Consider the following 12,011-nt stretch of genomic DNA (forward strand, 5'->3'; position numbering starts at 1 on the left):
ACGTGATGATAGTCATATAAATTTTAAAATTTTATTTTGGGTTGGATTTTAATAATGATAGGAGCGGACGGGGATAAATTAGGTTTCGATTTTTTACTATTTGCAGCCGCATGATGAGTTTTACACGGGTTATTGTATGGTGGGGCGGGGTCGGGTAAAGCAAAATCCCGTCCTTCCAGTCCCATTACAACTGCTAATTACTTATTTATAAGACAGGATTCGAATTCTAATACTTGGTTAAGCGAACTAGTGGGTTAATCACTAGACGAACCCAAATTAGTTAAAAAAATAAAATTTTTAAGAATTTAGCTAATATGTGCGAATAAACTTATCATTAGTTGAATATTTTAAATTTTTTTATTTAATAGATACAAAATAAATACAATAATTTTTTTTTTTGTATTAAAAAAAATTAATTTGTAATCTTAACATGTCTCCTTAGAGCAACTCCAATGCATGAATTAGGGGTGTGCATGGGTCGGGTGAAACCGGGTTTGATGTGACCCAGACCCGACCCGAAATATATACCGGGTCTATTATTAGATCCGAACCCGGCCCTAAACCCGATGAAACCTATACACTTTCGGGCCACGATTATACCGGATAAAAATCGGGTGAAAAACCGGGCCGTTAACACTACATTACCTTGATACCTTCTTATAAGCTAGCATGTGAAAATATCCAAATTTTCAAGACTCCAACCATTATTTAGCATGGTAAAATTCACTTAGAAAAATATAACAAGAACCAACTATTCTCTAAAATTAAAGCATAACCATAATCAATACTAATATTGTCTAATAACACCAAATATTTAAATCAATACAAATAACACAATATTATACATTAATCTAAAATCTTATGCATTTTAAACATAAAACATTAACTTATAGTCTTATACTAACTAATAACACAAAATATTAAGGTTTACAATACTTAAATTTCACATAAGAATAGCCATCATTCATCACTAATAACACAAAATATTAATGGTGTATGATGACCGGACCACCGGGCCGACTTCGGGTGACCTGAGCCATGGTCCGGACCCGACCCGAAATAATGACCGGGTCTATTTTTGAGACCCTTACCCGACCCTAGACCCAGTGAAATCACACCAAAATAGCCCCTAAAATATTTGGGGCCGGACCGGGCCGGACCATGCACACCCCTAGCATGAATGTGTCAATTCTACTTTTTTTGAGAGAGAGAGAGAGGTCCTAACCGTTGGAAGAAAATAAGAGAAGGTCCCACACGATTTTCAAGAGAAACTAGGCCTTCTGAATGGGGACTTTGAGATGGCCAATAATAACTTGTCAAATGGCAAGTTATTATTTAAATAAATAATTATATAAAATTTTAATTAATTATATTAAATAATTATATTTTTATTTAATTAATTCAAATCAATCTCAAAGCCAGAAGGAGAGAAACATAAGTTATTTGTACAATACCAAGAAGGACAAAGAAAAAATGTGAAGCGAGCATTCAGAGTGTTGCAAGAATGCTATGCAATTATACGTGGTCCAGCGCACTTTTGGGAAAAGAAGAAGTTTGCAAACATAGTGAGAGCTTGTATTATATTGCATAATATGATTGTTGAGGATGAAAGAGACACTTATGCAGAAAATTTTGCTCAAGGCTTAGAGTATGATGATGTTAAAAATGGCTTATTACAACCTCAGCTAGGAAAAGAAGATTTTGCACCATACCATCAGTTTCTCCAAAGAAATGCCAAACTTCGAAATAGGCAGCAGCATAGACAATTGAAAGAGGACTTAATTGAACACATATAGCAATTTCACCATGCTTCTCGTCAAGTATAGAGTTTAATTATGTTTTTCTTTGTATTAATTAATTTTACAAATTAATGTAATCCCGAATTATATATTGTATATTATTGTTATATATGAATTTATTTAATATTACTATCTTTTAATAGTGAATTATTTTTAAATTTATAAATTTAAATTATATTATTGAAAAAAATTAATTACATTAATTTTAAGTATTTTAATTATTTAATTAAGTGAGACCACAACAAAGACTAAAGTTAGTTCTTCTTAATGGAGAAGAGAGAGATGCTTTGAGTTCCTATTTAATGTTTATGATGCAAAAGCTGATGTGGAATTACTTTTTATAACAGGTGGACCATAAACAGAAACTTAGATGAGTTCCCTACTCGAGATGATCTTAGAGTACAAGATAAATAAATTCATTTCTTAATTAATAACATTTGGCATTTTTACAAGTCTTCCCGTATTTAATTCCATTTAATAGTAATTAATATTTTCAATTTATGAAATTAAATGTCTTTAATGGTTTTAATTTAAAAATTCCTCCGCCGCGCTCTAAGATGAAATTATAAAACGAAAACATTTTCCCGCTCATTTTATTTGGCCACTCTCCTCCTTACTCCTTCGTCTTTACTTCTCCCGTCTTCCTCATCCACCTCCCCCTCCTCTTCTTCTTCTTCTTCTTCCAATCCATGCATCTTCCTCCAAAATTCTAGGGTTCCAAATTCCACCGCCAACCATGCCCGATTTGGGGAATTTGTCACTTTCCGAGACTCTAGCTCTCCCCACCCCCGCAGACCCTCCTGTCTTAACCAATTCTCTCCACTCAGCCAACCTCAAAAACCTACCGCCACCATCCAACACCGTCGTTTACACGCGCTATGCTCTTCGGCAAGATGGCATTCGCATCCACAAAAGTCACGGAACCGAGATTAAGGTTCCTGCCGTCAAAGCAGCTAATGGTGACGCCAAGGGTTTGGAGGATGGAATCAGAGAGTTCTCTCAGAAGAGGAACAAGACTGGCTCCGAGGATCCCGATCTTGAATTCTCACTTCCCTTCCTCGTTGGCGCTTCCAAAATGGTACAATTAAATTTCTTTTCCCTGAAGTCTGTAGATTTTGCTATGAACACTGGGGGGATTAGAATCTAGTTCTGTGTATTGGTTCAGGTTGAATGCCTTGTTTGCCATCGTCTAGTGTGCCCAGGGGAGGAGCTATGTTGTTCTGTTCGTGGCTGCGGGGGAATCTACCATATCAATTGTGCAAAAGAAGCTATGGGGATCTCGAATCCAAAAAAATTCAAGTGCTCACGACATGTAAGTATTTGATGAATCGCATCTTACAATTAGCGTAATGAATAGATTCAATTAGGATGCCCACGGGTATGTGTGTGGATGCTATATGCTCATAATTGGCATTATAATCACATCTCAGTGATAGAGGGGGTTTAGGGCGTAGCTATAATTTGTGATATTAACTTTAGTGTTGTGCCCACTAATGCAATTGAGAAAAATGGTTCTATAAAACAGGCATGCTTTGTTTGCAAACAAAAGAAGCAGTTGCGGTGTGTGCGTTGTACAAATGCATTTCATGAAAAATGTGCCCCATGGCCAGAGGCTGTGGTGAGCCTACAGGACAATCCTGGACATGCTATTTGTTGGAGGCATCCTTCTGATTGGCGATTGGATGGAAAGGTCATTTTATCTTTTCACAGAGACCTTTTACTGTCACTGCATATTGATTGTTTACGCTGCAATAGATGTTTTCATTAGATACATGACATATTCAGATTTAATTCTTTGCCCTGTTAGGGAATATCTTTTCTTTATGTTAGTCTTTTGTGTTTTTTTGTTCCTTTCCCTCCTATCATTTTCCTCTCTACAACCTACAACTTAAATCACAATCACAAGGATATGTTTTCCAGTTTATTGTGAGCTCTAATTTTACTGATTTTTTTTAACACTAACACTGGTGGCGTCTGCTAATCTCAAATTTCTTGTTTCTTTACTTGGTTTTTCTTACTGTCTCTTTAATTTTGTCCAATAAAAATTTTTAAAGGACGACGAGTGGGAGTGGGAAGGGATATGGGCACTAGTTTGAAACTTTTCAGTGAGTGTAAACTATGCCCGAATTTATTCACAGCCTTACATTTTTGTTTTAGCTTGTCTTAGATCACGCTGTCAGATACTTTTGCACAATGATCATAACTACATACTACTGCAATTTTATTTGGAGTTAAAATTATCTATCGGAGGTTGTCACATGTGGAGTGTCGATCATGTTTCTCACTGGATTTCACTTTTATGTTAAAATTGTACTATGATCCTTGAAAACATTAATGCCTCACTTGGAATTTGGTTCTGAAGTTTAGTTTTTGTATAAAATTCTGTCTTTGAAAAAACTTGGTTGCCATTAATCCTTGCTTAAGATGGAAAAAGTAGTAGTTTGACTACTTTGGATATATTTTTCTCAACTGAGTGAGATACGTCATGAAGGACAAAAATATCAGCTTATTTTTACTTATTTCCAATTTTCTTTTTTTTATTAGTATTTTTCATTTATTAGGTTTGCTGACAGGACTGTTGTATTTGTTGGATAAGCAGCTTGAAGGTTCCACAAGTGACATACAGGTTAGATTTATGACTCATGTTCTTGCTTCATATCATATTTGTATAAATCTTGTGCTGTACTTCTATTTCTCATGGAGCCATGGTAAATGTTTGGAAAGTAATGACGTCTTGGCATGGTACATTTACATTTTGGGATACTCGTTGTTAGAGATAATAAGAGATACCAATTTGGGAAAAAAAGAAGTGCTTTATATTGTTAAATTGCCATCAATTCTGTAGGGTTCTGTTATGCAAGTGTCTTTTTTCTATACTTAGATTTTGGAATGTTATAGATGATAATTTTTTTGACCATGTTCCATTTGCATTATTATGTTTAATCTCTGGCCAACAATTTCGTTGACTTCCCTGGCCTTTTCCAGGAAGTATTTCGTCGGTTGCCTGTTCCATATGTCAATGAGGATTTCAAGATTGATCTTACATGGAAAGAGATGGAGACTAAGATGGAACCACCATCATATGTGCATATAAGGCGCAGTATCCTACATTTTATTTATTTTGCTGAAACAGTTACCAATTCATTTAAGAATAAATAATCAGTTCTCCTTAAGAATGCTAAGTAAAATAGTTTTATGACATCTGTGTTAGGATATCTAGTTTTACTGTTTGTCATTGCATTCCTCATTAACAGAGGTTAACTTCTGTGCTGACTGCCGATCATGATATTGCTAACCTTAATCTAATCTCAGATTCCTACTTAGTCAAGAAGCGTAGTGACGAAGATGATGGTGCAGGGTGTACCAGTTGCAGTTCTACCTGCTCGGATGATTGTGTGTGCAGGTACTTGTGAATTGTCTTCGGTCGTTTGTTTATTTACATATTTTATCAATTTTTTTCCGCTTAGGTATAGATGGATTTTAGATTTCATTGTGTGTTATGCGATTTGATTCAGTGATAATGATAACCTTTTACACCATTGTTTAGTCTGGGGTTATTACATTTTAAACTAATCTAGCTAAAGATTACCTCTTCCAAATGATATGGCAATCATGTTTAGGTTAGATGATATTGTAAGAGCATGACACTGATAAACAATAAACATTAAAATAAACATGTACTTGTTCTATTTTGTTATCAATTTATAGTTGACAATGAAATTCATGGTTATCATAGAGAATAAAGAGATATTGAAGCTTGGCACACCCGTTCAGCAAATATCTGTTGAGAAATGTTATTTGTCTGACAAAAAATGTTTTATCTTTACTCCCATGGATCCGAGAAGTTATAAATGTTCACCCATTGTTTACCCGCACCTTATATAGATTCTATTATATTTCATTTTCATGACATATACCTGTCAAGTGACTTGTTAATAGCTTCGATAAGTTGTAGGTTTCCCATAGTCTATTATAACATGGAGTTTTCATTTTGTTAGAGTTCAATGCATAAGTTGCTCAAAGTCATGTCGCTGCTCAGAAAATTGCGGTAATAGGCCATTTCGCAAGGAGAAAAAGATTAAGCTGGTCAAGGTGGAAGAAACATCCTTTTCTCCTTTAATATCAATGTGTATGTTCGGGATTGAATTTTGTTTGGGGTGAAAAATTCTAAATTTTTGCAACCATGTGCTTCTGATTCAGACTGAACATTGTGGATGGGGTGTAGAGGCAGCTGAAACCATCAACAAAGGCGAATTCATAATTGAGTATATTGGAGAAGGTAGCTCTCATTTCTTTTGGCTCATATTGTTAAAAACCTTTTTTATCTTTCAAGTGTGCCTTTCCACCATTAACCGAAATGTTTTCTGTTGCAGTCATTGATGATGCTTTATGTGAAAAAAGGCTTTGGGACATGAAGTACGGGGGTGCACAGAATTTTTACATGTGTGAGATTCGTAAAGATTTTACTATAGATGCAACCTTCAAAGGAAATATGGCTCGCTTCTTAAACCATGGTTGTGATCCCAACTGTGTTCTCGAGAAGTGGTTAGTGCCAAAAATTCTTTCCATTGGCTTCATTAGTTCACTGTTGTACTAGTTGTGTAACCCGAAATGAGAATTCTTTGATATTATACCAAAGTTCTGCTAACTGCTATCACGCTTTAATACCCTTACATACATTTAACAAAGATTTTAATAGAAAGAGTTAAATTGATGGGCATTTAGTTTCAGAATGTACTTGTTCTTAAAACATGTAATTAGTAGTGAGATATCTACCAAATATTACTACACAAAAAGGGAAAGAATTTGTCTATTCCATGGGAGGTGCCTTGCTGTGTATCCGTCTTAGTTTTCGCTGTTTCTTGCAGGCAAGTAGATGGTGAAACGCGGGTTGGTGTATTTGCTTCCCGTTCAATAGAAACGGGAGATCCCTTAACATATGATTACAGGTATTTCCTGCTTTTTCTTTCTTCATTTTCTATTTTCTACTTAGTACGTATTCTCATCTCTTTCCTGGGTATGTTAAGAATAACACATAGGAAATAAATTGTGAATTTATCTATGTGATCAGAGATTAACATTTCTTATTGACTTATCAGATTTGTGCAATTTGGACCTGAGGTAAAATGCCAATGTGGTGCCCCAAATTGTCGAGGGTTTTTAGGGGTGAAAAAGAAAATTGTGAAGTTAGATATTTGTTGGGGTTGGGGATCAAAGCGTAAGAGAACTTCAGCTGCATGTCCTGCCATAGAAACACATGTATGATTCGTTTGTTTGGTGCCTCTATTTTGGTAATCCTTGTGCATTGCCATCACTTTTGTATGTAAAGCCGAGATGAATTTTCAAATGCAAAACTCATTTGAAAAGGAAAAATGATAAAGCGAAAAAAAAATGAACCAGGGCGATAGGGATCAGTTTGCTAAGAGCAGACGACAATGGCATTTGTAGCAATTGAACAATGAAATAAATCTTTATTTTATTTATCGAATTTAAGAATGAAAAAATTACAGTTGAACAAAAAGATACTAATTCAATGTGAAAAATTCAACCATTCCTATTTGTATTGTCTTCTGAATCTCATGTACAGAGTTATGTTAATTAGTGAATTTCTCTCTACCCATCTAAAATTTCAATCATGTTATCTATTTTCGGAGTTATATATATTTATCATTATTATTATAATCTAATATACACTGAAAAGGGTGAATCCCAATTTAGTCACATATTTTGTGGTGTACCCTGAGAAAGTTCCTACATATCTTTTCCCAACACTTCCTATCAGGCTCCACGAATTCTACTCGGCACTTCACTTCTTCAGCAAACCTTTTCTGCATTATTATTGCAATAAAAATCGTTAAGCCTTTTGGGATGATATATCATTATAAAATTTCCCTTTTAGTACAAAGACGGAAAGAACATGATTATTCTAATTATAACGGACTATAAATTTTTTGTTTGAAAAAAATATATTCAATTTGTTAATTACCTCTATCTTGTCCATACCAAGAAGGCGGTCAATTAGATTAAATAGTATATCTTTGTTATACTCAGGGTGACCTTGAATTCCAAGAATGTGATCTTCAATTACAAATATTTCAACCCCAGTTTTGTCTGAGGAAGCTATGACATTTGCACCCACAGGAACCTCAAAAATCTCATCTTGGTGTATCTCAATGATGGAGAGTGATGATGGCATGTTATGATGGTCATCAAGGTACCATAATGGAGCTCTATCTTTGGCAAAACTCACTTGTGTTATCCCAATATCCCACCCTCTTTTTGCTCTCCCAACCCTTCCACCCAATGCCCTGCATAGTACCTATAGAGAACAATCAGGTCACGTGACTAAGCATGTGCTGAATGAGAAGGAAATGTATACTGTATACAGTACCTGGTGACCAAAGCAAATGCCAAGAATCTTCTTCTCCATGGCATCAAGGATTTGCAAAATGAAGCAAAGTTTGAGGATCCAATAGTCATTACCAAATGCATCATTTGAACTACCTGATACAACAAACCCATCATATTTATGGAGTTCACTGATCTCAGGGAACTCTCCTTCACACACTCTAAACAAATCCCAACTTGCTCCTTCTTCACCAAATGCTTCTGCATACACCTTCAAGTATCCGCCATACATTTTCTTCACATACTCAGGGTCCTTTGCTGCTTGAAGCAAACCATATCTTCTTCCATTTCCATTATTATTCATTACCATCTTCAAGTGAAATTAAAGGAGGATGGAGTGGTAGCAAATATGAATGAGTTCGTTATTTGAAAAGTTGAAAGGAGAATCTAACCCAGAAACCAAAACCAATTTGTGTGTGCTAGTTTGTAGAGTACACACGTCTATTTATATTTAACTTTGTTCCAATTGCAAAATTATAATAATTTTTTTTCCGTTGACCGTCATCTGGTAAACTTTTTAGATTAATATATATGTAGATTTTATTGTCTCTAGATTTATTGAGTAAAAAATAAACCAAATTTTTAATATGACAATTATTATAGATAAAAAATATAAACCTTTTGAATAACGGAGCGTTTATTAAATGAATTTAGGTAATACGACATCATTTCTCAAATAAATGTCGTATTCAAAATGTGTCATATAAATAGACTCGATAAATAAAAAAGGTGTCTTTGTTTCATCCTATAAAATTAAATCAGAATCTATGAAGCACGGATTCGCTCATGGTGCCGGCGTATTCGTGTCGGACGCAAATTCGACGCCGACACACGGTGGATACGTCAAACGAACGTATCAACGGCGTGTCTTCTTGCAGTGTAGAATTTTGGTGAAACGGTTACAAATCCGAATAAGTTTGACCTGATTCAAATGTTCATGAGACGAATCTTTCTGTTGGGCTGCAATTCTGCAATTGATTTTGTGATTTTATGCCTGATTAACCGATTTTTTCTTTTTAATTTTAAAATATTTTAAAATAAAAACAAATCAAAATTTAAATTTAAAAATAAAATAATTAATAAATCAAAACATAAATCTACTTGCTGTTTGTTTTTGGTGGCTTACGTACTCACTAGCTTAGCCGTTCTTGGTTATCTGCATTATTTTGAAGAAGAAGACTAGAAGATACAGAGGATAATGGACTTGAAGCTGTGGTATTTGTAGATGATGGACTTGGAAGAGAATAAATTGATACATTTTTTGTTAACGAGATAGCAAGAATAGATTAAAGTTTTTTATTTTTTAATAATTACATAATTTTAAGACTTTTTTATGCAACTATATTTACTCTTATATTTTTAATATGATATTTTATTAATTTAATATATTATTTAAATTTTAATTCACAACGTATCCTAAATGTATTGTATCTAATTTTTTATAAAAAGAACATATCGGTAAATCCGTGTTGTGTTGTATCCGTATCGTGTGTCGAATCGGTGCTTCCTAGATTAGAATACTCTTTCTTCCATAAGAAACACAATTGATAAATCATAAACGCGTGTAGTCTAACATATTTAAATAATAATAGAAACAAGAAAGTTAGATTATGGCAACCACCGCGTTTCAGTACAAAGACCGCAGCGTTCCGCGGTGTTAGCTATCAGGGTGGCTTATCAGCAATATATATGTTTTTTTCTACTATCAATCTTTCCAGAAGTAACGAATCCATCACGTGGAACACATGGTATTGATATCTCTCATGCTACTTTCTGTGGTTATTAAATTAATCTTTTATTTCACCCACTAAAGAAAACGATATTAGTTGCAAATATACTAATACAGAGTTAATCATGATGTTAGCTAATAAGTTTTGATGTCAATCATGTCATCTTTTACTCAAGCCTTAGATTTAATTTAACCAGAGCTTATTTTAAATATTTCTAAATATTAATAATAACATGACATACTCATATTAGTAACAATTTTTGTGCTCTTACTTGGCACAACTACAAGCATTCTCAAATCTCAATTGATTAATTTAAGACTATAGATATTATATAGTAAAAGTTCAATTGAATGTTGGATTTTGTAAATATCATTCACTAACTAGAGTGAAAGCAGTAGAAGAGTGAAACAAATTAAAACGGGGCCATTGAAATTGAAATAGTATGACATACAGGGTGGTGATAAATGGTAATGGCACGTGGAAAGCATAGCAGCACATATAAAAGTGAAGGGTTTCTCAGTTCCTGGAATTTGCTTCACACAGAACTGCACATGTTCAATTGCTCATTTTGCCAACCACCCATACAACACAACTGTTCTTCAACAGTAGTAAGTAGTGACAATAGAGAAAAGGGAACCTCCTTTATTTCTTTACGAGAAAAGTATAAGGAGATAATGGAATATTTATACAATGTGTACAATGGAGGTTTAGAAAAGTATTAGAGATATAATTATTAGTTTTATCTTTTTCTATCAGTTAAAGTTTTTGGGATGAGTGGTATCATGACATGGTATCAGAGCTCTATATCCGAAAGGTCAAAGAGTTTGATCCTTGGTAAACCCAATATCAGATTAAGCTTTTAGGATGAGATGTTTATTATCCCTAATACCAGTACTCGAATAGTTATTCTGAATAGTATGAGTGATATTTATTTTTTCAAATGTTCAGTAATCTTTTTAGAAAAAAAAAAAAACAAATAGATTCATGATTATTTAATTCAAAAATAAATACGATTAATTAAAAATACAAAAATGTTTATTATTTTTAAAATTTGAAATATTTAAATTATTCTATCTAAAATATATGAGAATAAATAGATGTTTTTTTAAAAAAAATTAGATATATGATGTCTCTCATTTTAAAAGGTGAACCCTGAATGCGTTTTTATATTTTCAATTAGCGAAAGATTTGTTTTTTTTTTTGTTGAATTAAAATTTAAAAGGTTATAAACTTATTTATAATTTGAATAAATTATCATTTGTACCCATAAAAGATATAGACGCTGACAAATGTACTCCATATAAAAATAAAACGACAATTGTAATTAGAAGATGGTTTTCGTGTGCCAAGAATACCCTAACGAACCAATTGCGTAACCAACTTCCGGGTATTTTTGGCATACGGATGACATCTTCTGTGGTTACAATTGTCGTTTTATTCTTATATGGGTATATTTATTAGCGTCTGTATTTTTCATGACTACAAATGATAATTTATTTTTTATAGTTTTTTATTTTTTGTAATTTATTGGGCCCAATATCCACTCCAGACCATATATGATAGGCCCAAGTACAAAGTGAAAAGGTGTTCAGCCTATAAGAATTGGACACTTTTTTGTCCCTTCTGGGCCGAGACAGTTAAGAAGATCCAAGTAGTGAATAAACCGAAAAAGAAAAAGAAAAGGGTAGTTTATGATGTTCCCCTTTTACTTTAACGATTTATTAGAAAAAGTAAGAAAGGTGTATGATGAGCTTTTCAGAAATAGGAAGCGGATTGCGACGGCGAAGGAAGAGAAGGGCCAGTTCTACTTTTTCATGTGCCATTTTACAAATAGAAAATAAAATACAATATGCAAAAATTAAAAATAAAAAATAAAAGAATTGGACTGTCATATCCACAGATATAGATAGAGTACAGACGTGAGACATATTGAGAAACGAGCCTAAAAATATTGTTCCCGCTGCTAATTATAAAAAAGTTTGCAACTTTATAAAAAGCAAATAATAAATACATAAAATAAAACTATAATAATAATGGCACTGGAAATCTGGAATTGGTTAGGTTTTGATGTTGA

The 12,011-nt window shown here is 33.5% G+C and overlaps 2 protein-coding genes across 2 annotated transcripts; one reads left to right on the forward strand and one right to left on the reverse strand.

The window, feature by feature from the left end:
- On the forward strand, window positions 2,387-7,354 carry LOC107641537 (histone-lysine N-methyltransferase ASHR3). Its single transcript, XM_016345026.2, has 11 exons — window positions 2,387-2,877; window positions 2,965-3,111; window positions 3,325-3,489; window positions 4,399-4,425; window positions 4,785-4,899; window positions 5,112-5,202; window positions 5,798-5,891; window positions 6,000-6,078; window positions 6,173-6,344; window positions 6,668-6,748; window positions 6,899-7,354. Exons 1-11 carry the CDS (start codon window positions 2,536-2,538, stop codon window positions 7,062-7,064), a joined length of 1,479 nt encoding a protein of 492 aa, XP_016200512.1. The 5' UTR covers window positions 2,387-2,535; the 3' UTR covers window positions 7,065-7,354.
- On the reverse strand, window positions 7,259-8,643 carry LOC107641548 (gamma-glutamyl peptidase 3). The gene is made up of 3 exons (XM_016345037.2): window positions 8,191-8,643; window positions 7,786-8,118; window positions 7,259-7,627 (listed from the first exon to the last, which is right to left on the reverse strand). Exons 1-3 carry the CDS (start codon window positions 8,515-8,517, stop codon window positions 7,514-7,516), a joined length of 774 nt encoding a protein of 257 aa, XP_016200523.1. The 5' UTR covers window positions 8,518-8,643; the 3' UTR covers window positions 7,259-7,513.

The sequence above is a fragment of the Arachis ipaensis genome, chromosome B01 (genome assembly GCF_000816755.2).
Source record: "Arachis ipaensis cultivar K30076 chromosome B01, Araip1.1, whole genome shotgun sequence".
NCBI classification, from domain to species: Eukaryota; Viridiplantae; Streptophyta; class Magnoliopsida; order Fabales; family Fabaceae; genus Arachis; species Arachis ipaensis.

What these genes read in the sequence shown, in the direction of transcription:
- LOC107641537 (XM_016345026.2), top strand. Translation starts at nt 2,536, where the DNA reads ATGCCCGATTTGGGGAATTTGTCACTTTCCGAGACTCTAGCTCTCCCC. An exon ending in TCGGATGATTGTGTGTGCAG is followed by an intron (nt 5,203 to 5,797) that starts GTACTTGTGAAT and finishes TCATTTTGTTAG; the next exon opens with AGTTCAATGCATAAGTTGCT. An exon ending in AAAAGATTAAGCTGGTCAAG is followed by an intron (nt 5,892 to 5,999) that starts GTGGAAGAAACA and finishes CTTCTGATTCAG; the next exon opens with ACTGAACATTGTGGATGGGG.
- LOC107641548 (XM_016345037.2), bottom strand. Translation starts at nt 8,517, where the DNA reads ATGGTAATGAATAATAATGGAAATGGAAGAAGATATGGTTTGCTTCAA. An exon ending in GCATTTGCTTTGGTCACCAG is followed by an intron (nt 8,119 to 8,190) that starts GTACTGTATACA and finishes TGTTCTCTATAG; the next exon opens with GTACTATGCAGGGCATTGGG. An exon ending in TTGGTATGGACAAGATAGAG is followed by an intron (nt 7,628 to 7,785) that starts GTAATTAACAAA and finishes ATAATAATGCAG; the next exon opens with AAAAGGTTTGCTGAAGAAGT.